Here is a 25,828-nt window from a genome sequence, read left to right on the forward strand (position 1 = left end):
AAACACAGAATGACTGCAAGTACAAAAGCTTCCTTCCTTATTGACTTATGTAAAGAACGAGGAGCATGGTTACGTATAGACGCAATTTCTCACATGCAGACAAACCTACATGAATTTACCCGAACTAAATCTTTATCCTTTCAACATTGGATTAGCAGAAGGTTTCATAATTTTATATTTTGGGGAAACATAAGTAGTTGAGTACATACCGGAGTTTGACTGTCATCAGTGTGACACTGAAAATTGTACGACACGAGAAAGTCAGAAGTAGCTTTTGATTATATCCTTATTGCCTATAATTTATTCTTTGTTACATAATGTAATGTGCACATTTTGTTGATATGCGGCATCTGTTCACTCACTTTTTGACCGTAGGAATTTATATCTCCTTCAATTGGCTCTGTACGTCAATTCAAATGATTTTGATGGCAAGACCATATGCACCAATTGAATGCAGTTTGAGCTGAAGCAGTAAAAACCAACTAGAGTTTTATTATCATCGTTTTCATTGCCACATAGATTCTGCAGAGCTGCAACTTTCTTTAATACGTATGATGCTAAAGGGTACATTCATACAGCGAAGTGGCATTGGACGTCTACATATGAGAACGACTGACCATCGCAGTGTGTGCGTTCTGAATGACCATCTTAAGCCAGTTAATGCACTTTTCTTTTCTTATGGGTGCTAAAGTTCTATTCTACGGCTCCTTATTAGATTATGATCAGCTTACACAAGCCAACACGTACCCAAAGTCCCCACACCTCTCACAGAAATGGAGATCACTCATCTGTAGAAGACTTACCCACCAATATGCAATAGCCAGATATAACCAGATGCATGGATATTGCGACTAATTTAGCACTGACTATGCATCCAGCTGTTGGGTTTCTCGTAATAATTGCAAATTTTGGTTACGCAATTAGCCGCCGTCAAAGTAATTAGGAGGAGAAGAAAATTCACTAATTCCCACTCTCAACTCTCTCATCCCCCGTTGACACCCTTTAATTACAACATGTCCAGCATCCACAACCGGCTTTCCTGAGAGTCAGATTAGCAAAGCTTTCTTTGGTGAAAGCGACTGAAGAAAGCAAGTCACGCATCATGCGAGAGAAAGTTATCCAACTTTCTCTCTCAGATATTGCTCATCGTCGCCTCAGCCTTATTTCTCTAATGCTGGATTCTGTATTGTGCAATGATTTAGATGGAGAGCACGTCATTCCCTTGTGAAAGAGTGCCGACGCCGTTCGTCTTCACTTCAGAAGCTCGAATTCATCACCATCATCGAAGGAGCCAAGTGTTGGAAGTTGGAGGAGTTGACTTTGTGGACAAATTACTTCACAGTTCGGATGCATTGGCAACGACGACGACAACTGCCACGGCCACGGCTGTCTTTTCTCAAAACAGGTATGCGCACTGCATTTTGATCATCCGCATTCGAGACGAGGTGATGCTCCTTGCATTTCCAAATTGGAACTGGTGGAATGCATGCATGAGACTGCATCATCAAATATCAAACAATATGACACCCAAATATATTGAGAACTAGCGATCCACATGAACACGACTACTTTGGATCATGTATAAAAGTTTAAAAGTCGAAACATGTCGCATATTTAGAACAACTCGGGACAAGTAGCATAGGCGGCACCTGGACGTTGAAAGGGAAGATGTTGCACATAACCAGGCATCCAAAACTTTTGCACAAAAAAGTAAAACTGTCATAAAATTAATGGAGCTAATCCATTTCTTTCGTACATTGAAATCACACCACGATGATGACACGACCAAAATCATCACCTAGTTTCAAGCAGCCAAAGTTCTCAGCAATACCCACACTTCTCCTACAGCGAGTAAATATATACAGTATGTAACAAAAGTATAGCTACGATGACATATTTTTTATCTCGACACGATGCCGTAATATTTCAACTTTGAAACTCCGTACAAAAATGTCAAAACTATCTGCCGACAATTTCCTCGTCGCCGATTTTTAATGTCGCAGATAGGTCAAAGGTCAGGATTATTTTTCTAAAAAAATTTGAGGCGTCGAAAAAAAAACTTCGTGGATAATTTTTTTTGAACTTTGCAATATTTTTTACTCGATGCGGCATGCGTTCTGAAGAATAATGAGCTTTGGTCGGACCGTGTACGATTTTTTGGCGCCCACAGGAATTTTTCGCCCAGGACAGGTTGGAGGTCTAAAATCGCCGCCTTGGCGAAAATTAAAAAACTGAAATATACGTTTGCATATAGAGGGTCCGGATATGCAAACGTATATTTCAGTTTTTTAATTTTCGCCAAGGCGGCGATTTTAGACCTCCAACCTGTCCTGGGCGAAAAATTCCTGTGGGCGCCAAAAAAATCGTACACAGTCCGACCAAAGCTCATTATTCTTCAAAACGCATGCCGCATCCAGTAAAAAATATTGCAAAGTTCAAAAAAAATTACCCACGAAGTTTTTTTTTCGACGCCTCAAATTTTTTTAGAAAAATAATCCTGACCTTTGACCTATCTGCGACATTAAAAATCGGCGACGAGGAAATTGTCGGCAGATAGTTTTGACATTTTTGTACGGAGTTTCAAAGTTGAAATATTACGGCATCATGTCGAGATAAAAAATATGTCATCGTAGCTATACTTTTGTTACATACTGTAGGCAATGAACCGCAAATTCCGCCCACACGCCCTTTATTTCCCATCAATAAATTAAGTAAAGTGCTCATTTGGATTTCATAGCATGCATTACACCATATTAAAGCAAAAACCGGGGCTGGAAATCTCAAATCTTTAGTGTTCAATTTTTATGGTTCGTTTCGTGCCTATTTACATGACTGTTATGGGATACTTTTAACCATAAAGGTTGTAAAGTTGGTGGAGAGGGCACGCGTGAGAATTTTTTTGTGCGTGTGTACATTGTGTTTAGAAGTTCTTTTTTTAGGAATCAGCAATGTGCGTATGTATGCAGAAGAGAGTGCGTATTAATGAAGTGCATTTGTGCATGCATGTTGTGCGTAGGAATTATAATGGATGTCTGTGTCTAGCCAGAGGAATTTTGGCGTGTTTACAGCCCATTTTTCAACACTTTTATCTCTTGATTTAACTTCCCACTCGTTCATTCGTACACGAATTATTATGAGTTATCATTATTGCCATTGTTTAAACCGAAACGGCCCCGTAATTGAGTGACATTCTCGTCCATCCAGAAAACATTTTGTGACTACCTTTTTCGAATGCCAACCTGCTTACTCTTGGCCATGGAGGGCTTGCTCAGTGCTGAGGAATGGTTTGTAATGTATTTGAACATGTTATTTTTTCTAATACCGTTCAAAATAGAGGTAAAAAAGAGAAAGTTTTCCCGGCTCAGGTTTCACGGTGGCACGGAAATCATTATTGTGGTAAATGAGAAGTGACATGCAAATTGCTGTTTTTTATATTTTAATTCGAGTTCATTCCTTTTATTTTCAAAATTGCATGCCCACGTCAAAATACAGTACAAAGACCACCTACTGCTTTATGAGCAATTTGCCCTTCCCAAAAACCTATTTGCATATGTTGTCAAACTTTCACCTTTGGGTTTTGTTTTGTAATTTAGTGATTTCGGTTGGTGGTCTTGGGCTCAAATTACTCATTCAGTTCATAATAAAAGTTCTCTCGTGGGATGTTTTGCTTGATAATTTTGGAATCACAAAAAATTATTAGTTCTGCATCTTGGAAAGTCTTCCGTTATTGTGAGATGTGGTGGTTCTTCATTCGCCTTCCAATGCAATGGGGCTGCCCAGTGGTCCGACCGTTTGGATAAATGGCGACTTAATAGCAGGGCAATCGATGATTGCTGGTAGACTCCCCTCCTTGGCAATAAACATAAGTCGGCTGCACTTCTGATGGAAAAGTTGAACTTTTCTATTCCTCATCCCAAGAATAGCAATCCCCCAGTGAGGCCCCACAATTGAATATTAGGATTACTGCTATGAAACCAACACTCGGCTCAATAAGTTGCATGCAGTCTCACTTTTCTTTTATTTTCATAGCATCGTAGTGCAGTAGTCGCAGTTGAACATTGGTAAGTAGTGCAATGTCAATGTGAAAGCCAATCAAGTGCAGAATCAAACAGAGTGGACTATGTTGAAAGGTATTTCCCAAATTGATAGCAATTAATGGAGCAAACTCTATTAAATTTTCTCTCTTTATTGAGACTCATAAATCATCTGACTTGTGGAGGGGTAATTACTGTCCAAACCCCGACAGCGGTAGTGGTGACTTACTGTTTGTATGTAACAGCCACCCCAAAAGATTCCGATGCCAAGAAAGCGAAAGAAGTAAAAAGGGCGACCAAACCATCCAAATAAAGTGATAGTTAAACGGTTATTATTTTATATTATAATTTATTTTATATTTATATTATCATATTTTGCATTATTACTATTATTATTGCTATTATACAAAAAATCATAGTTTAAGAGCAGAAAAATGTTTAATTTGCATAACATAGTTCATAAAAAATAAAAAAAACATTTGATGGGTTTGAAAGTCTTGCACACATCTTATAAAATTAGTATCGGAGGTGGTCTCGAGAACCATCAACGGTCACGAAATACTCTTCAGGAGGATACCCAAATTCCTCAACTAGTCGATCAAAGTTTTTGAATGTTTTGTAGTGACGCTTGTCATCAGGAAAGTTTGGATCGTATCGGATTATCAGATCTTTTTTACAGATGGTGTATGGGAGTGTGGTCACTTGGTCGAGAGTAGCCCAAAGAGGTGGGCTGGACCGGTCCAGATCTTCATCTTCCACGAATTCGAACATCGGGACTCCATCGACGACATACTTATGCGCTTTCTTAATCAGATCGGATGGTGGGGTTGAGGTTTCCGTTATGATGTATCGCTCGACTCCATGGATTTTGTTGTATTTCTGTCCGTATGCCTGGATTTAAAGAATTAATATTTATTTAGACCGGTCTAACGTTGAGAGCAGTGTAATTAATAAATGATATATACCATAAGGAATCCTTCCCCAATTTCCTTTGTGTAGGTGGAGTCGCATAGGATCACCTTCTTCTCAATACAATAACATGGGTCGTTGCTATCAACCGTTCGGTTGAAAATTTCCTGGTTACTTCCCTTCGGGGAAAAGTTCGAAGTTCTAATAGAAAAATGACCTCTATCCCCGTTATACTTCCCAATATAATCTTCGAATTTATTCCCAACTTGAACCGATTCAATTGTTTTAATAGTCTCCCACAAATCAACACCCATGTTATCCGGATGAATTAGCGATGCTGCGTATATGATGTCCATAGGGGGCTTAGCTTCGTTAGATGTTCGGTTACTGTCTTTAATTACATCATGAAGAGGGTGTTCCGGATCCCTATATTCGGCATTCTTGTTGTCTGTAGTTTGCGAAACGTTACCTCTCATGACCAGTCCATAATAAGACGACAATACATTTCGTTTTCCATCAGCTTTTAGTACCCAGTAACCCTTTACTCGTGAACCTAGAAAAGCGAAATTGTTGAACTGGTTCAATTAAAAGTACAAATATCAAGCCGATTTTCTTACCTTTTATATGAATATCAAAATACACTTCCTTATGTTCTCGGTCCTCTTGCCTCCAATTTGCTGCAAGCTCAAGCTCCTCACGTCGTGGATCAAATGCTGCCATACCTGCTGATGGATTCTTCTCCACCTCCTTCAACCAATCGATTAACTCCTCACGACGTTCCAATTCCCGGAGATTCCATGAAAGCTAAAATGTAAACAAATTTATTGAACCGGTTCAAATGATTGTTATTTGCATTTATTCATACTGGACAAAGTACAGAATAAAACAATAACTAATTTACCCTTCCATATCGTCGGAGATGAAAATTTTGTGGGAGGTCCAAGTCCGCGGTCATATCGCTGGATGACTCAGGCTGAGGATCCGGGCTGGACCGGTCCAGAATATCATCACCATCGTCTTCTTCATCTTCTGACTCTGACTCATCTGAAGAGACAATTGGAAGCGCCTTCCTCTTCCGGCTGCAAACTGTAAACACGTTTTCGTCGTCACTGTCCGACAAGTCTACATATCTGAAAATGTATAAAGCAAAATGAAAATTATTCTACAATCAACATAGTTGAACGGTGTAAATGTACATGCTTACAAATTAACTTGACCGGTCAAGATTTAATAATAGTTTAAGTAATTATATGAAAGGAAGGGGTGGAAGAGAGGGGATTACTTACGTCTTGATGGACTTTGTTGAGTTGGCGTCCGACTCCATATTCGCTATTCACACAAATATTTCTGAGATCTGATTTTCGAGTAATAATTTTTATTTTCTGGAGCACTTTTCTTGTCGACTGGATCCTTCGGATAACAAACTCAGAATGATTGAACGTTTATCACTTGTCGGTACTCGACTAACTCCACAACAAAACAAGTCTGAACTTGTTTGCTCGAAACGGCGTCAGTCAAGCCGCATGAGTCAGTTCAGAGGTCTCATGTTTTGTGTTGGATAAAAAAAATCATTGAGTTTGAGCCCGCTCATTTTAAATTCAGAAGTTCTCTTCTTATTTCCTGACTGACGTTAAAATACTTAATTTTCTCTCTCCAACTAATTGAAAAAATAAAAATTAACGGTCAATTCGGTGTTAATATTTGCACCGGTGCAAGATGTCATTCCCATGGTGTGAACCATGGAACAATCATTTCGTCACCTCGTCCAACGACCTTCCATAAGACGTCAGATGAATTATATTAGTCACACCACTGCTAATCCAAACCTATGCACAATTCTGCATCCAGAAGTTATACATACCACATTTTACCTCTAACATCGTTTCATTCATCTCATTTCTTGGTAAAGATCAACAGAAAGGAGAAAAAAAGTGAATGATTGGGGTGGACTCTGGAAATTTTAGTTCGTTTATGGTGGCAATATTGACCTACGATTCACTTTTTGCTCTCGATCTTCTTCTCCTCCTGCTTCTGCTCTTGGTAGCCAGTGAACTAAACGTGGCAATAAAGTTACTTCATTTTCTGGAAGAACAGAGGGAAAAAAAGTTTATTTCCTGTGCAAGTTGTTCTGCGAAGTACACTTCTTGGAAGCAATTTCACACAGATTCAGATTTGAGCAAGTCACTGGCTTACTGAATCGGGTGAAGGTTTGGGATATACAATGCGTAGTTAGCCAAGCAGATACACGGCTTCCGGATGAGCTAAAGGAAAAACTGAATTTATACGGTCAACTTATTTTTGGCTCCGTTCTTCTCTCTCTCTCTGTGGATATGGGTACATATCTCGTATTTCTTTTTCGGGAGAAATTTTCCACTTCCTTCTACTCGTTCATTCTGCTCCTCCGGATACTGTAGGGTATCCTAATTTGATTTAGCCCTCGTTATTAATGACCCGCTTCCATCCAAGTTATGGTGAATTTTGCAAAATGTCAACAGTTAATGCTTACATGCATACGACGATCACCGCACAGTCACGAGAATTCCCCGTGATTTGGAATATGCTTTGAAAACAACGTGGATGACATTCCCATTCTTAATTGAATTATGAAGTCGTGTTTCTGGGTGGAACACTCGATCCTTGGTAAATCGACAAGTTCCATTAAGAAAACAAGGAACTGTGATTTGTGATGCTCCATTGACAGCCCGCATTGTGTTGTCATCTCACAAATTTTCCTGCTTTTTTTGGGGGAGGCTGATTTAGATTTTAGGAAATCGTCACGGCCGTTGCCTGTGCTCGGCTGCATGGCGCACCCCAACGACGGAGATTTCTCTGCATTACAATAACATTAACATCAACTTCCTCTCCGTGCCTGCTGCCGGGTTTACCAACGTAAAAATCTCTGAAGAATAAAGGAACAGAAAGGTGCGGTGCATTGTCATCCAGAGAAAGGAAAAGAAGTCGAGATGAATGTAGCGGCACATTTCATTTCGTTCTTGGAATGGTTTGCTACATATTCCTTAAATGTCTCCGGTTTAAATGACACTCCACCCTTCCCTTCCCAGCAATGCAGCTCACGATAATAATGCAGTGCAACCCACTCTCCCCGATGCACTTTTTGAAGGGAATTTAAGACGAAAAAATCGGGTTGGGTAGAAGGTGCCGGAAATGCAGTGGAATTAAGCAAGAAAAGCACAAAGAAAACATTGAGAGACAGAGAAAGAATTCTTCCCCAGAGTAAAGTTTACATAATGACAATTGAAATGGGTTAAAAATACAGTTTTAATTTAAACAGCAATTCCACAATTGTCTTGATGCCTTTTAATTCAGTCATTATTGCAGAGGGGATTTGTGGGTGGCTAGGTGTGCATTGTGCAGTGGGAGAAGGAGAAAGCAAACAATAGTGAAATATATAATTGCACCCCTGCAATTTTACTGCGCGATGTGGACAAAATAAATGAACACAGGTGCAAGATGAACGGCTTTAGTATTAAACACACATTTTAATTTACTCGTAAACTTTCTCCATTTCTACATTAATCCAAAGATTTCCTATTAAGTAATGCATCATAGTAATATTCAGAGATTTGGAGTTATGCAATTTGTACTATAGTTCTAGCTCCACCTCTAAAGTTGGTGTGCATTAATGTGTAGCAAGTTGGCAACGATTTCCCCATTATCATTGCAACAAGCCCGAATTGAGAGAAAACGAAGACATACTTTCTTCTACCTTTCTTGAAATCTGTACCTTCTTCAAATTAGATTTTAATCATTGTCCATATTTGAGCTTATAAAACTTAATATGGTTTACAACTTATTTTCATACAATCATGTTTCATGTATTTCTGTAAAAATTGTTGAGGACACCTCAGGTTTCGAGAATAAGACCCTGCTCGATTTTGAGATGCAAAGGGGAAATGCTTGAACATGATGCTGAAAGAAATGAGCAACTGTGGTGCAAGGAGAAGAGGAGGAGAGAGTGACAATGCGAACTATGGACCCCAACTCGAATGCATCATCTGGGTGTTGAATGGAAGGGTTGGAGTTCTCGTCCTGAGTATTCGCACTCCAGCGACTTTTGACTTCCAAAATGTCATGAAAAATTATGACTTCATTCATTCCGTGTCAAGAGCTGAGCACTACTTCACCACCATTTTTTACGCACTTCACAAAGGGGTAGACAGGTGGTGGTGAGAAATTGCAATGATCATGGTATCATATAGTGATCTGTATTCGCTGGAGAAATTGAAGTCCTTTCCCATGTTCTTGGGGGGAAGGTGTGAGCTATGGAACAATTATTTCGTCACCCCTTCCAACGACCTCCCACAAGACGTGAGACTGATGAATATTGTAAGTCACACTACTGCTAATCCAAACCTGGGGTTCTTCGTGTCCTGTGTAATTAAATTGAGAATATGACAATTGGTTCGGATCTGTTGGTTTTCTCGTTTAATTTTATCAGACAACGGCGAATAAGGTATCAAAATATCTTGCTCCCCGTATCCCACAGGAATTTATTAATAAGATAAGTAAAAGTAAATAAGTGACGACGGTCCTCCGTCCCCCTCACGACTCATTTCCATAATTCTGCTTAAAATTCTATGGAATGCTCTTGAAATATTTCCAACTCATCAGGCGAACCATGCACTCAAAAACAAAACAACCACTCAACTCAACGTGTGCGATATTGAAAATTTCTCCTGTGAGACTCTTATTCCTCTCCTGCATTCATTTTAGGAATTTTAATTGACTGGACTTGATTTGCATATTAACTTTTTAATTAGGTGCGAGCAAGGGCAAGAGCAAAGTGACGATTCAGAGCTCCCCTCGTCCTCCTCCTTTATGTTGACACATTCATCGTATCAGTTTTTGGTAGTTGACTTAAATTGACACTTAACAAATTAAGTGTTTCTAATTTTATTTAGCATAATGCACAAATGCAGATCCTCTCACCCTGCTTAATACTCACTCCTCAGTTGTGGGTAGATTGAGATTTTGAAGATTATTCCTGGACAATTGACAATTCTTAAAACCTTAACTGTATTTTACTTTCTAAGAGAATGTCATGATTTTGAGAACAATTTTTCACATCTCGTTCAATGTCAGTCTCATTTCCAGAATTGTACAATTCGTAGTAGGAGGCTGAATGCCACACTTTTGCTCCAAACATCGTCTCATCCATCTCATTCCTTTCCTTCATAAAGATCAACAGAGAGGAGAGAAAAAGTAAAGGATTGGATTGGACTCTGGAAATTTAAGTTGGTTTTGGGGTGGAGATATTGGCCTGCTCTCGGTGGGAGCAAAGTAAATAAAGCACTTAGAATAGCTGAGCTGACATAACATAACACAACAGAAAAGCAAATCAAGTGTTCTCCTCTCCTTCTCCGCCTGTGCTGGCTGCCTAAAATCTCATGAGGATTGTCTCAAAATCTAGAAATCCACCAGCACTAACCGCAGTAACAACACATTTCATTCATCCAACCCTTTGAACATCCCTCTCCACTTTGGAGAAATTTTATTTTCTTGCTGTATCAGCCATCAACATCCATCCCACCTCCAAAGTAGCTCAAGTAGCTTAAGACTAATCGCCCAAGTCAACGCTGAGGGTCCCCTCACTAAACTAAACTACGTTGGTTGTTGGCAGAGGGGCTGTCACTGTCAATAGTCGAACCGTTGATTGTTGCCTCGGTCGCCTTCCGCACTTATTTGACGATGAGACAAGAACGGAAGCTAACAACTCGAGTACTACAAATTTCGGAGGTGGATGTTGCCTTCAGCTCTTCAACTCCCAAATGTGACCCCATCGATTGATTGATTTCTCTGGGAAAGATATAACACTGCAAGTAAACATAGAGAGCACAGAACACTACCGGTCTCGCTAACCTTCACCCAGCTCAGGTTGTGTATGTAGAGTCTCGACGTACGTCCTAACGCTAAACGGAGTGGGAGGGACCTTAATTAGATCACCAATTTTTCCCAAAGACTTCCGAAACTCCAGATGTGCTCCAGGTTCAGTTGCACGCATTATTTGCTCGATCAAGGCTACGAGTCTCCAGAGGGTTTTTTTTTCCTCAAGACAATTTCGGGAGAGAGAAAAGATGTTACAAACGGGAACTTTTTTGACATCAGACTATACATGAGTTCACAAAGATGCACGTTAAGAATGCAGAATGCAAAGATACCGCGTATCTGTGTGAACTCTCGTTTCAAAGACACAATCGAGGCATATCAAGGACGTAAACTCGATAAGACATTATTATTCCTGCGACAAGAAACTGTTCATTCAGATGGAGAAACTACGAACTTGTGTTCACACTTTTTTCACATACTTCCCGACTTGGCTGGCATGTGGCCAATATCATCAATGTAATTATCACAGGGAACAAAAATACTACGGCGAGCGACGGGATTGAAAGAAAACGAGCATTATTAGTATGCCCACTAGTTAGTCAGAGGACACACTCTCTTCTCAGCCACCGTTCTTCCAGACCGAAATTCTCAGTAAATCAACCACAACCATTTTCACTATCAATGCGCTGGGTCAAATTCCCTTAACCAACTGGGTATCCACAAAGTTGGTAAAAGTTTTCCAATATTTGTGGTGCCTCGCTTTCGTCCCATCCTGATTCTGATCAGGATCGAGATCTATTAGCGGACTGACACTGACTTGTAATTTATTTTAGGGAGCCGTGCCCTCAAGCAGCGGTCGCTTCTGGAATGAAAGTCTGATTCTGGCCTAGATTTTTTTCCAAATTTTATCCATGTATAAATCTCTGCAGCCATTTAACGAAAAATTTAAGCGACCATTTTTATCGGGTCCTAGTTTTCATCGCGACGTTCGCATGAGCACACACGTACATAATCTCCCGTTGATAAATATCAGTGAGAGTGTGTGTGGTGGGTGAAAGCTATTTGTAAGGGACAAAATCTGATACTAATCAATGAATAGTTCTTTCCCTCCACCAGCCACCCTCTCATCCAATCATAAAAATAACACCACACTACACACCCACAACCCAGAGCAATCTTCGCCTAGTGCAGCTTGCACTAATAAGTGGGGAGATAAGCTAAATTACTCATCATCGAGGCAATAATCAAGATACACCAGCAACAAGGGAAGATTACCACGCTGCAGTTGGTCAGTCAGTGCGAGGAGGAGGATGATGATGATGATGAGGAAAAACAATAATGGTAAAAGTGCGTGAGCAAGTATGTGCATCCCGTCATTTGCACCAAGCACTGGTTTTCTCCACAGAGACCACGACCAACTTTGTGTTGCTTGGCTTGGCCCAACTTTCTTGGTCTTTTTCTTGCCTTGTGTGGCCACCATCGACATGTATGAACTGGACAGAAATGATAGATTATTAGTCTCCTCTCATCTCATCTAAAGTGCCCGCACTGCATCTTCCTCCTCCAGTTGGTGGGCCTTCACATTTCATTATCACGGCAAGAACACACTTTTTCTCTTCAGATGAGTGTCGAACCTTTCAGGATCCGCTGGACATGCATTCTCTTCCCGTGTTTTGATCTAGTTTGGCCAGACAGACACTGCAGGAGAATTCGCCACCGTGTGGGGAGGCTAATGCAATGCACGGTGGGAGAACCACTCACATAACTGGTCGTGTATCTGTATTTTGCTCGTATAATGTTCCCGAATGTGTGTGTATTTGCCGAAAATAAATTATTTCGAATAATGGATGAGGAGTCCTTACATATTTGCAAAATTATGTTGTGGTCAATTCATGCTTTCATCGGTATATTTTCCATTAAGAGAACACATCGTAATGCGCTTGGCCTCAACTTTCTTCTAAAAAAGTTGGTGTAGAATGAACACGGGATGATGAATAAGAAAAATTCTTAGTCTTCCCTCGTCCTTTGTTGCTTCTTTCTCCTTCGCCTTCTTCGAGATACTTGAAGGAGGAAAATGGAGAGAAAGAGATGAGAGATGGTATTGGACTCCCTGGCCGGCACGGAGACGACGACGGAGAGTGAAGCGAAGGGTTATCCCATCTTATCCCATCTTATTACCTCCCACCAACTACGTGATTCGAATTCAGTATGGGCACTGACAATCAAAAAGTAGAGAGTGTCTCTCTCTCTTCTCTGCATACAATACGATCTCATCTCGCGTATTGGGTTTTTCCATTAAATTTCTTGAAAACAGAAAAGAAAAATGTCTTGCTTTCAGACCTATAATGATGAATAACTAACATAATAATGATGAATAAAATATCCAAATATTTTAGTACTATTTACAACTGGTTCACACTTGCTCCAGGTCAGTTTAAAATTTGTGGACATTTGAAATAAATAGCTAAAGAAAGAACCGCAATTTACTGACTGCACAATTTCAATAACCGACAGATTCCTTGTTGTGTTGTCAGACGGAGACTTTTTTCTTTTACTTGACTGAAGTTCTATTGGAAATTTGAAGCGAAGAAACTGAAAGTTGTGCCGATGCAGAGGAACGTGAGGGACGGACGTGAGATGCAAGTGGGAGAAAGTTGGATGGATGGAGAGAGGGATGCGAATGATCCAAATTGACTTTGAACTTCACCACACACAATCCACGGCTACTGCCACCCACTCCATTGCTTCAACTGCATGTTGTTGCATTCCTCATCTGAAACCAAGTTTGGCATTAACTTTTCATCAGCACAAAATGTGGGAGCAAGTTTTTAGAGAAAAATAAACCAATACAACTTTTTTGCAGTTTTCTGACTCTGTTGCCCATTGTTTGTTTTAATTCTGGAATTGTTTCTCTGTGCAAGAAAGTTTGTATCAAATACTTTGAGAATCGGTTTACGAATTTTTATGCTAACGCAGTAGCAACAAATCAAAGTCAAGAAGAATTTAAAAAATTACGCATGTAAATAATCGTCATTCGCAATTTGCAGGATCTCGTGTAACTTATCGTTTTGCGGGTTTCTTGCAATTAATTTGTATATTGTGTGAGAAGTAAGAACAACACGTCCCCTTCATAAAATATGAAACTGCAATAAAACATGATACTCGTCATAAAAAGATAAATTGGTCTTTTATATAAATTGTTGCTTGCTTTCAGGATTTGTGTATATTATTTTTTCACATATGTAGCTATTCGTTAACATTTGTGAGATTGAATTCAAGCCGAATTTCCTTTTTGGCTAATCACTCGTTAGCATCCAAGCAAAACACCTCGTACTCACTTTCTCCTCGTGCATGCATGTACTTTAGCAAACTATGTGCAAAGTCCAGGTTTTACGACGGCTCCTTACATTTTATACGACTTTAATGCAATGGAACTATTTCTAAGTTGTAAATTTCCGACAATAAAATAAAATCGATAAACTAATAAAATTTTGCATCTTCTAAATTAACCCTCACCAAACCAGTCAGCCAGACATACCGCATTCACTAAAACTTGCACATTTCTGCTATGATAATGCAAAGTTAAAGTAATCCTGATGCCGCACATTCGTCTTGCACTAAACTTGGTAAATTAAATTGGGAGGAGAGAACTTTGAGGATTTTAGGATTGTTTTCATTCCACGAAGCAATTGAGAGGTGCAGCCGCCCTTTACTTTCAACTTTACTTTGCACATTTAATTCATTAACTCGTTTTGCGTCTCATGCACCAACCAAACCTGTAATAAAATAACTCAAAATTGTCTCCGACGCATATAAATACGTACGTACAAGTTTAAACCATGGAGTTGAGATGGGGAAGTTGCAAGGCAGAAAGACTTGTAATTAAATTCACTTCAGCAGGGTGAGAATAAGTCAACTCGAGGGCAGGGTACACACACACACGTCATAAGATGTAGGAGGAAGGAAGGAAGTCTGTTGTTTGTGTTGTACAAGTAACAATAAGAGTGTAAAGCGTTTAAGCATTACAGACGTGCACATACACGGCCAAAGTTGTCACACATGTTTCTGAACTGTCAACTGAGGGCCCGAGTCGAAGTGTAATGCAAACATTTTGTGTGGAACGTCAACTAAACGGATTATGTCGTTTCTCTTTGTAAATATTCTTTGACATTTGAGACCACGCACCTTTCCGCTCATTTGGACGTGTCGGCTAATATGCGTGCTTGGGTGTGACTGCTCCATTGCGGAGGAAAGTTTTCACCTTTCCTGTAGCAATTCCGCATTTCCATAAACACTCGAGCAAATATGTTTAATAAGCAGAATAAAACTGCGCTTATTTGCGGCACCCGTTTTACATTCCAGCTTGCCTTACCTCATTTTGAAACATTACATCGATGCATGCTCTTAAATACTCTTGTTGTAAGTGCAGGGAAATAACCCGGGTTTTGTTGCACGGTTTGTGCGTAAACATGAGTTACGAACTCCAGGCTTGGGTTCGTGACGAGCTATGCCATGCGCTTGTTTTGGCAGAGCAAAAGCACTTATGAAAGCAGGGAGAACTTCCAAACCTCTCTCTGTTCATATCTGGCCGTCTTCTGAGACAATTCTCTCTCTCCTCTAGTTTCTCTCTCTCTCTGCGAGAACATCGAATGTGGAGACAATTTTTTCAGTGTCCAATTCTCACGTTTTCCTCGCTAGAATTTGCATCCTGTCACCAGCCCACGTTAACAACATTAAGAACAACCGGTGGTAGTCAGTAGCAGTTGAGGGAATTGCTCCGGAATTCAGAAATATTACCCAAACACGCGTTTTGTCTCAATCTTCTATGTGTCTCATTTCACCTCCGCCCGTACGACGTTCCTGCTCCGAGGAGAGAAAGCACCTGCATTTATTCATTGCTTTTGGCTCCCCTCCCAAATAAACTGGGAGACGAGTTGACGGGTGTCAGTAATATCAAACGTCACTCATAATCACAATCACGGGCTTGTTGTGATGGGACAGTTGACGCCTGCAAAGATTAACTTGGCTCAGTCCATGTAAATAAAGCTGTTCAGTGTAGTTGCTGGTTGTTTCAGCCAACCAACAGTCTGTGAAATTGAGACTTTCATTAATCACAGTTTCGCAGAGAAACACTGTATTTAGTTTAGTAGTGGGCTTGGTCTGTCGCGTTTGACAACATTATCGGACTCGTGGAAAAGTAGGACTAATATACACCGAAAATAAACAATCCTGTAAAAACTGTAATAATAACGGTGTATGAAAAATGAGAGAAATAGCGGAATTTTCTGATTGAAGGTAAGAATTTATATACAAGTTTTACTTATCATATATAGTAAAATTAGTGTGATTTAAAACATACGAAATTATCAAATACAAAATACTTGTGAATAATTTCTATTCAAATGAGTGGTTGTGGTTTGTAGGAGAAATTTGAAGTGCGGATTGAATGATTGATAATTGAAGCCCGAATTTCAAAGCCACATTGTTGATGTGAGATAGACAAGAGTATGCCATTAGCATTAAGAAAGGAGGCGAGGGGGACGACGAGGGTGACGGACTGCAGAGATTTGATGGTGGAAACGGAAGGAAATAAATAAATTATCCTTCCTCCGCTTGTACAAGGCGGTATTAATTATTTATGAAATATTTATTTACAAAATAATACATCATCATCATCGAATTCTCGAACTTATTATTAGCTGGACAATTTCCATGAAATTGAGAAACTCTGCCGAAAATCAAACAAAGACTTTGAGGTACATCCCAGCATAATGACGATTACCGACATTATCATTACATTAAGTAACCAGAATGAGAGGGAGAAAATGGTTAATGGTAAATAGATCTGATAGATAAACCTACTCTTTTCCTAAACACCATCGCAAGGTCCAATACCAACATTGGTATGTACATGTTGCAATTCAGCTATGCTCTCACCATCATTTAATTTAGAAATGTGTTATCTCTGTTAGAGGATGGGCCCAAACTCATAATATGCACAGCGTCCTGCAGCCAGAAATGTGTGGAGCCCACATAGAAAAACACTGCACTGACAGGGTGGCTTTATAGCTGGATTAATTTAATTGGGCCTCTCTCGGATCTTTCGCAGCTTTTCCCTCTCCGCGTCTCCCAACTGCAGATGAAGGAGATCCGGAAGATAAATAAGGCTATTTTAACCCAGAATTTATCATGATAAGATTAAACTGTACAACTTAACTACAAAAGCTCCTTTCTCCTCCCCTGCCAGGCAACTCGGGGCTCATGATCTGGTCTGGTCTCATAAGTCTCGCACACAAACTCCCAGATCTGCTGACCTTTTGTCTCTGTCATCATCATCCTATTAGTGGACCATGGCTTCCATCCACTCCATCTCCGGCATGGCATTCTCAAGAAAACTCGACTCATTTTCTAATATGTGACGAGGGGAATTTCCTACAAATCCTTAAACTGTCATTTGTTCCTCGTGGAGGCATATCTTGTTAAAACACACTTGAAACATTTGACATTTCAGACTAACTTTAAAACTTTGACTCGAAGGAAGTTAAGAAGAAGAAGTTTTGGGCTATTTACTAAATTGAACGGGAGACAAGGTGACACGACTTTTGAGTTAATTTGTCGAGCCACTCCAATTAGTTTCCTCTTCTTGAACAAGTTTTCACATTTCCTCCAAATGATGATTTACACCATGTCCAAGTCCTCCTTGCGTCCCCTTCACCCTGCTCTCTCCAATCCATGTGCATATGTATCTCTTTCGAAAATTAGAGAGTTAGACAGAGGAGTTGATTTTGGTTTTGTATTGACATAAAAATTAATGATGGGTTGTTTCGGAATTTTTTAATAAGGTTTTTTTTTGCGGAGGTGGTCCTAAATTTACGACTGAGCAGTAAAACAAAAGTCGGAGAATGACACGTTTAGATAATTCTTCTCCTTATGTGAGTCGTTTGTGCTAAAAATGTGGTTTAATAGTTTCATGCATTCTTTCCCTTTGCAGCAGCCCTCCTATTTATAAATGTATACTTGAACCGGGCTCTTTCATTTCATTCCGGGTAGAAGAACAAAGACCAAGTTGTTTATCTCCTCAGTAAAAAACGGTCACGCCGAGACGACCGACATGTTTCAAGAATGGCTGTTAGTTATTATGGTGTGCACATCTTACTTTGTGGTATCATATGGGGACATAAATGGAGTTATTTCGCAGGAAAAATCTGCAATAAAGTGAATTCCTCATGGATAAAAATATGGGGCGAGTAGTGAGCGAGCAAATGTTCATGTTCAGCCGAGCATAATGTGAAGGAAGGCATAAATGTGTGCATGGAGCAATTTGGTGACCACACACACTCACTCACTCCGCACGTCCTGTCCTGATAATAAAATTGTTCAAATAATAAAATGAAGCCCAAACAATTTCATGTAATTGGCGATCCTATTTTTAGAGACAGAAGTTCATTTGAGAATATTTACACATAATATGGTACGCCGATGATTAGTATTGCATACAGGTGCATAATAATATATTTGTCTGGGAGGAATTTTTCCATGTTTTTCGAAGTGATGACCTCCCAGCTAAAATTACTCTTTATACCTCCGTCTAACATGCACATAAGCGTTAAAACATGTGAAAATTCTTATAAGCAGTTTGAATTTGCGGTCTCATTGTGGCCTGAGCATAGTCTTCGGTTGGTTACTTGGCCCACGAGTAAGTATTTTTAGTGTGATGTGATGTGACAATGGTCATTGGAGGACCAGTGCGAAACCAGTCGGGTGCTCGGGTTGGGTGGTCAACAAACAACAACTGCTGCAAAACGTGGTGAGAGTTTGACAGCTTGCTTGGTGGTGGTTGGTAATGGGCATATCATTGTAAACTCTGGTTTAGATGAGACTACGGAGAAAGTGTGCAATGCAGACCGGGTTGAATTGCGTTATTACACTGGCGCTGGTCAGTTGATAGTTTTCTCGGATATCTAAACCATAATTTTTTCACTCGCTTTCTCTCTCTCTCTAGTTACACAGGATTTGGAGTTGGATTGCGAAGGAGTGGATACAATAAGTCTTAAAATATATAGTGACCACTCCACCAAGTCTATTGTCCGAATTGAGAGAAAGTTTGCGAGCTGCTCGCCACATGCTTCTGCTGGTGCTAGTCCAAATAATAATGCGAATAGCTGCGGCGACTTTAATGCCTCCAGAACATAGCCCACTTGTCTTCCTTGAGAGGATTTATTTGTTTGCTGAAATAAATGGCACTTTACCGAATTTTGTGGAAACTCAGCCGCTCCTTATGGCCTGCCATCCGTAAAGTTTTTGTACATACTTATGACGAGGGATGTTGTAGAATTGGAGCGATTATCGGTTTATGGTGGTTGTGCCGGAACAGTTTGACACGGCTTCTTTATACCTCTCATATTTCATTTCTAAACACTTCAGCTGAGAATAGAATCAAGTGCAAAATGTGGCAGAAAGAAACTCGACTATTGTTGCCAAATACTGTCAGGTCAGTTTTCGAGGATGAATGGGACTCAACCACCAACTTTCACTTTCCAAATAACAGTTTTCTCAGAAACTGATTGAATTTGTTGACACTATTTTTCAGTCTTGATTCGCTGCCCTTAAGAAAAACGTGTTCCTGGTTCCGACCTTCTAATGGAAATTCGTGATAAAACAAAAATGCCTTTTAGCCCTTTTCCACAAATGGGATTTTGATGTTTTCGTCTCATTCTCGATCCAGCCTTTTATTTTTCTTGGTGTCCTGTGCTCCAAATTCTCAAGTTTTGTCCTGATGTTTCTAATGCCTTATACAGTGTTACGGCGATAATTATCATGTGGGAGAAAGTCTAAAGCCAGGCGAAGCAGTGCTGGTCGTCGTCAGATCTGAACACTTTTCACAAAAAGTAGCTACGATATTTGCATCACTTGAAATGCTAACCAAGCTCATCCTTATGCATTACCTTATCATCGAGGAAATCTCTGCAAGTGCCAAAACCTCGGAAAGTTTGTACCAAAATGCTAAACTTTGTCTGGATCATATCAGTGCGTATGTACTTGCGTATGAACACCAATAAGTATGTATTACGCATTTATGCAACGAAACTTTGTCCTAAAATGTCACAATCTCGCATTGTCCTCGTCGTCACTTTCATCCTTCCTTCTGAGATAAAGCTCAAAGTTTCTCGCTGGGTTTTTTCTCGCCCATCCATATCAATGTAGTTCATACGTAGATGCATGTAGAGAGCAGACACGACTACTAGCTCCTGGCCATTAAGGCATGCCGATGTTTCTATTTAAGGTATCTGCTTGTATCTACTTTTATTTTATGTTCTCAGCAACCTTATCCTGGCTTAAGGTTACGTATCAACATTACACCATTGTCATTTTTCTTAATACCATGAAACCAAAGTTGACATTTAAGATTTGCCAAGAAGCGAAAGAGAAGCAATAATGCCGAGACAAAGGATATTGAACAAAAAAGGCACCATCCAATATGCGCCATGGTTTGCAAGAACTGTTCTGCATAAGAGTCACTCACTCGCTTTCTCTCAATCTTTGTATCCAAATCTGAATTGCACGCCCAAAAACATTTCATAGACAAACTCGGTTGTCGGTTGCAGTTATCATGAATAAACCAAAGTGGTGTTTGTTCGCCATTTTTGCTTACGGCCAATCATATCGATGTCGATGTTGGTCCCCAAACAGTCGCAGTTCTATGTCTTACATACTGCGGGATATTATTTCCTCAGTTCTAAATTTAGATTGGTTTTTGGAAAACGAATTGAGTATTGTGAAATGAAATCTGCTCATTATTTGCCCGTGGCTGACTTATGTCGTTAAATAAGCTTGCACAATTTTTTGCTAGCCGGAGAAAGTCGATTTGGCCTTTGCTATGTTTGTAATCGGTGCGACCACGTTGGATACGTTTAAACCTGCAGTTTGGAGCTTTAGAGAATCCACAGTTTTAAAATTCAAGATCTGGAATCCAATCTCCTCCTGCAGAGGAAGAAAGAAAGTACGGAGAGTTTGAAAACTAGTATCTGGTGGACCAGGGAGGAGGAAAAGCTGGTGGTGGTGGGATTATAAAAATCATGGCTAGAATACACAAAGCCCTTTGCGGTACCTGCCGTTGACTATATAATTACGAAGCCAAGCCATCTTGTTAACCTTCCCCTTGACGAAAAATATCTCAAGTACAAACAGCTGCTTATTTCCTCAATCCTAACGAATTGATTCCGAAATGGAGAGCCATTTAATGCATTAATAAGGCCTTTTATCTGTTATGGCTTCTTTATGAACTAGTCTCAGCCAAGCAAAAAGGAGCTAAGGCTATTCACTTTTATATTCAGAGAGGCTGGTCGATGGTGGTAAGTAGCTCCAGTTCTGAAGAGCAGGCAGGAGTAAGATCCATACATGAAACTATGCTGACGGAATAGTTTCTGCATTTTTGGAGCGTTTTGCTGTGGTATGAGATGAATCAGGATAGATTTAAGAATACTGTGCGTTCCATTCTTTGAAGTACATCCCTTTGAAACGGAATTCATTAGTCGGAGAATATGCATATCTACAGTTCTTGAGTAAGGAATGCTTTGTGTGCTGTCAAAATTTCATAACGCATACAAAAATGATGGGATTATTTTAGCAGATTTTACATTTATTTACTATTTTGTTATTTTTACAATTTTTTATGCTTTAAGAATCTTGGATTAATGATTATTCCGTAATCAAAAACACCACAACCCATCATGAATAAAATAAGTGGGAAGGACGGGGGAAAGTCTGAGCTTTCTCTCTGAATCTCTTACTCACCCACTCACCACCACCCTCCACGACCGTCCTAAGCGAAAACTTATGCAGAAAAGATTACTCTTCACAGGATGATCTCAGTTCTCAGCCCTTAAAGTTTCCCAACTTACTCGGCGAATGTACGCGCACTGGTGGCAATTCAGCGTGGCGTTTTCCAAATCCGAGATTTCTTTCGACATCGACACTCCGACCTGGAAAAGCTATTTGGCTCCCACCCGTTCACTCACTCACCCTAAATTCAAACGTTCAAAAGCTTTGTTACAAATCCCCGTGTGCCCAAGGGGTGTCATCGGCGGTTCTTCTTCTCCTCTTCCTGTCCTCTCCCACTTTCACATGCAGTTTCGGATCAAACTTCACCAGCCTTTGTGAATGCATATGTATTTATGGATGCACTGCATCTATTTCAAACCATCTTTTCTCTCCTCCAAATTCAGCGACAGTGACAAAGAAAAATATTTTGTTTGTGGAAATTGCATTTGGGTTTCATTTCATTTTGTCATTATCTTCTCGAATTTGAATTCAAATGGAAATATTGTCCACGTCGTTTTTATACGAAACGTACGTTGCTTCCATTGTCATGCGGTTTGAAATATACTTGTCGCGTCGCATACACTGTCCATTCAGCTTGCTTACCCTCACCTTTCTTCCTTTCTCCTGCATCAGTGGTACTACACACATATGTACAAGCACATGCATTGTCTGGAAAGCCACGGCCGTGGTCAAGCATACAAATGGACGGAGGGATTTGGAGGATTGAAAAGTCTTCAGATTTTGATGGTGCAGGAAAAGGAGGGGACGGCGCAAATCCGAATCCGATACAATTCATATTTTACTTTCGAGTTCTGACTGCTCCCCCATTGTTCATGTCGGAGTTTGTGATGTGGCTATGAATATTTGTTGTGCAATGACCAGTGGTAGAATCGAACATAAGAAAAGGCATCTGGATTTCATTGTCTTTCCTTCATGCGTGCCCTGTTAAATTGGATTTGGATTCCGCTCTTGTCACAATCTGCATTTTACATTCCACGTACGTACATTCACATGCGGACGGACGGAGGAATGGATTGGTATATGCGTGTGGTGCAGCAGGATGCAAAATCGAAACCACAATTTATTGTTCAAATCTTCCCTTTGAGAGGAGTATTCTTCCTTCCGCTCTGAAATCTTTGGTCTCAGAACCCAAGACGGAATCTTGTAAAAAGCAACCTTTGAATGCCATGCAGGGCACCTCCACCCTGACTCACCCCACAATCCACTCATGTAATATGTGACTTACGATTTCTCTGACACAGGCCGACATTTGTCCATATTAAGTTTGGGCAATCAGGTTTATCCCATCGCTCTCCGCAGTGTAAAAAACCAACTGCCACTACCCAACTCCGAGAAAATGTCACCCGGACAGGTTGGTTACAAGCAGATTATGCATATGCGTATGAGTATCTACCCGTATTCTACATTTGGCGATTGTCTGCCATGCTTCTCGACCCAAACTGAATGACAACTGATCCAAACCGCATGGAGAATAATGTTTTGGGTTGACTGATGGTCCTGATCCTTCAGCCCATTATGGTCTCAGGACTGACATTTTGATAAAATGCCGAATATCCAACGATCCAGCATTCTGCTTGTGACTGGTTAGAAAGACATTTAACTATCGGGGATCAAGATTAGGTTGGAAGGCAATGTGTGCATATTCTTTACGATATACGATTTTTTTCTTCTCCAAAGTCTAAAATTCTCAGGTTGGTAGGTTAAGCTGAGTTGCGATTGCGAGGATTTTGTACAATTCTCGAGAATTTCACGGTGCTTGAAGGATTTTGCAGAGAAAGAAGAAGTCTTTTATCTTGATCTGTCATTCCCATCGTTCTCTGCTCTTAAATTGATGCTCGAAATTGGGATGAGATCCGATTTTAAATCTATTCAAATCAACCATTCACTCATGGAATACGTATTTTAAAGAATTTTGCTATAATATGTACATACAACAAAAGTAGAATACACTGATCACGTGGACATTGCCTTAATTACTCATCTCACTATTACACTGGAACTCTTGCGTCTTTTTATAGAAATCGTCCATCTTCTCTTCTTCGACATGCCTACACGCTCAAAATAAATGGCCATGTTCAACTGAACTAAATTGAAAACAAGTCACTTTTGTCCATGTTCTTTGTAAAAGTTTGAAATTACTGTGAAATAAGAGACACTTTGTCTACTGAACCACTCTCCAAGGAGTAATATGTCGATGAAAGGGTTCGAGCCCGCATGTGGTGCAATCACTTCATTCCAACTTATCCCGTACAAGATCGACATCGACCCCTTCCATCCCAGTTACGTAACGCTACTACATACATACATACCTACGACTAAGACTGCACTATTTACTAGCCCACAGTTAAATGGTTGCAAGCAGTCAATTTAAATTTTACAAAATGTTTGAAACGCTCTTGAATAAATATGTTGTCTCGCCGCTTTTAAATGTCACATCTCGGTAAGGATCTCATTCATCGCGTGGAAACATCCAGACTTTCCACACTTTCATTTACATTAATTGCTGCATGAGAAACACATTTGTTAAAAAGTTGGAATGTTTTTGGAGACTTGTGTTTTCCTAATGACTTTTCATCACTGGTTCCAGATCTTGTGCAGCAGCTGTCACCTCGTCTTGCATCAGACTTTCCATGATGAGCAACGCCGTCATGTCGTCGTCCTCATACCAGGGAGGCAGCAATAACGGCCACGGCAGCCTCGGCAGCAATAGTAACAAAAGCAATTCGCTGGCCAACTCCCAAAACGGTCGTGTGGATTTCGCGTCAGTTTTGAAGAAATCGAATGCGACCCCCATTCCACCTGCGCTCTCCAGAAAGTTGGGACGTGGATCATCAGAATCTCCGTTGGGAAAGGTGAGTTATTGAAAAATCTTGCCTTGCTTTTTCAAAATGGATGTTGCATTAATAATCGCGAAATTACAGAACTTTTGATTTCTTTTCAATTTGTATTCCTCCTCATAATACAATACAGAATCTGGAGCATGTAAGATTGTTTTAAAGACGTTGGTAAAAGTGGACGTGGTCTCTTAATTGAAACAGGGGAACTGTTTTATTAGTGTGTGGGGTGGAGACTGGGAGGACAGTCGGAAGGAAGTTGTAAATTGCTTTCACTTTCGTCATTCCAAATCAGTCCCTTCCATCCACCCATCCACTCGTAATACTATTCGTGGATCCAAAATGTCAAGCTAATCGTGATCATACAAAAAATCATCAACCTGATTGTGCATTTTATGGTCAACATTTCTATGTAAGGACCAAACTCTGGCAAATATTAAACCTGGGACAATAGACGTACATAGTTTTACGACTTATTCGTATATTAAGTACACTTTGCGTGTGCCACTCACGCACCAATGTCTGGGGAGTTCGTACAGACAACGGGGAAGTGATATACATAAACCGGGTTGTGTCGAGCTGTCTTCCGAGAAATGAAATCTGTACAAAAGGCTCCCCCAGATTTCGCAAAATTTTTATGGCGCTCGTAAAATTTGCAAATACCAACATCATTTTATGAAGTCGTCGTCGTCGTCATGATGCGTCTGCTCATCCGTTGATCTGATCTCAATTTCAAGGGTTTGCGAGAGGGGAGCACAATAATAATCATTTTGAAGCGATTCTGGAATGTGTCACTCATGTGTTGTTCTTGTGTGCAAGTTGGATGAGATGACGATAACACAGTCGCTCGTGAGTCATCGAAGGCTCAAAGGCTGACAATTCACCAAAATGCTCATCCTGCCAGCATCGGTGGTAAAATTGCACTCAGACGACTCTCCCGAATTATTATGAGCAGATTCAGTGAAGCGTAGTTAACTACTAACTATTCAGAGAGGACCAACTAACATTATATTATTCCATGGGGTCAATTTACTACTTGCATATAACATACCCTGCGATATCAAAATTTTGTCTCCAACCACCACAAGCAAATGGCGAGACATTAATCCGTGGCGATAAACAGACATTTCATGGTATGATATGAGCACAACGTTTGTGAAATGCAAATTATAAAAAATAGGTTATGTCCGTTTTGCCATTTACTCTGTAATTTTGCAAACAACAAGGTAATATCGCAATAATGAGAGTGTATGTCGTTGTTTATGACACGAAATAATCGTTAGCCTCCATTTTCAATTAAAAAATAATAGCGACATATTTATATAATATTCAAGCGAGGTAGGAAAGAGTATGCAAGCAAGA

General features: G+C 40.1%; 2 protein-coding genes across 3 annotated transcripts in view; one reads left to right on the forward strand and one right to left on the reverse strand.

Annotated features, from left to right (window-relative positions):
* LOC110843535 overlaps positions 1-25,828 on the forward strand; it is a 50,918-nt gene that overhangs the window by 2,935 nt on the left and 22,155 nt on the right. Inside the window, exons 2-3 of one of the 2 annotated variants that reach the window (XM_035847259.1) lie at positions 1,203-1,405; positions 24,220-24,484. In XM_035847259.1, coding sequence (XP_035703152.1) covers positions 1,203-1,405; positions 24,220-24,484 — 468 coding nt within the window. Of the gene's footprint in view, positions 1-1,202; positions 1,406-15,381; positions 16,086-24,219; positions 24,485-25,828 lie in introns of those variants that run through there. The other variant, XM_035847260.1, reaches the window with a different exon arrangement.
* LOC118434259 lies at positions 4,459-7,097 on the reverse strand. Its single transcript, XM_035847262.1, has 5 exons — positions 6,230-7,097; positions 5,845-6,073; positions 5,561-5,747; positions 5,000-5,496; positions 4,459-4,925 (listed from the first exon to the last, which is right to left on the reverse strand). The coding sequence occupies exons 1-5, from the start codon at positions 6,265-6,267 to the stop codon at positions 4,551-4,553; spliced, it is 1,326 nt and encodes a 441-aa protein (XP_035703155.1). The 5' UTR covers positions 6,268-7,097; the 3' UTR covers positions 4,459-4,550.

The sequence above is a fragment of the Folsomia candida genome, unplaced genomic scaffold (genome assembly GCF_002217175.1).
Source record: "Folsomia candida strain VU population unplaced genomic scaffold, ASM221717v1 Fcan01_Sc002, whole genome shotgun sequence".
Taxonomy (NCBI): Eukaryota; Metazoa; Arthropoda; class Collembola; order Entomobryomorpha; family Isotomidae; genus Folsomia; species Folsomia candida.

Excerpts from the sequence above, each read along its gene's own strand:
- LOC118434259 (XM_035847262.1), bottom strand. The coding sequence starts at position 6,267 with ATGGAGTCGGACGCCAACTCAACAAAGTCCATCAAGAC. Across the intron at positions 6,074-6,229 it reads TCAACAAAGTCCATCAAGAC|ATATGTAGACTTGTCGGACA; the intron begins GTAAGTAATCCC and ends ATACATTTTCAG. Across the intron at positions 5,748-5,844 it reads ATCTCCGACGATATGGAAGG|CTTTCATGGAATCTCCGGGA; the intron begins GTAAATTAGTTA and ends TTTACATTTTAG.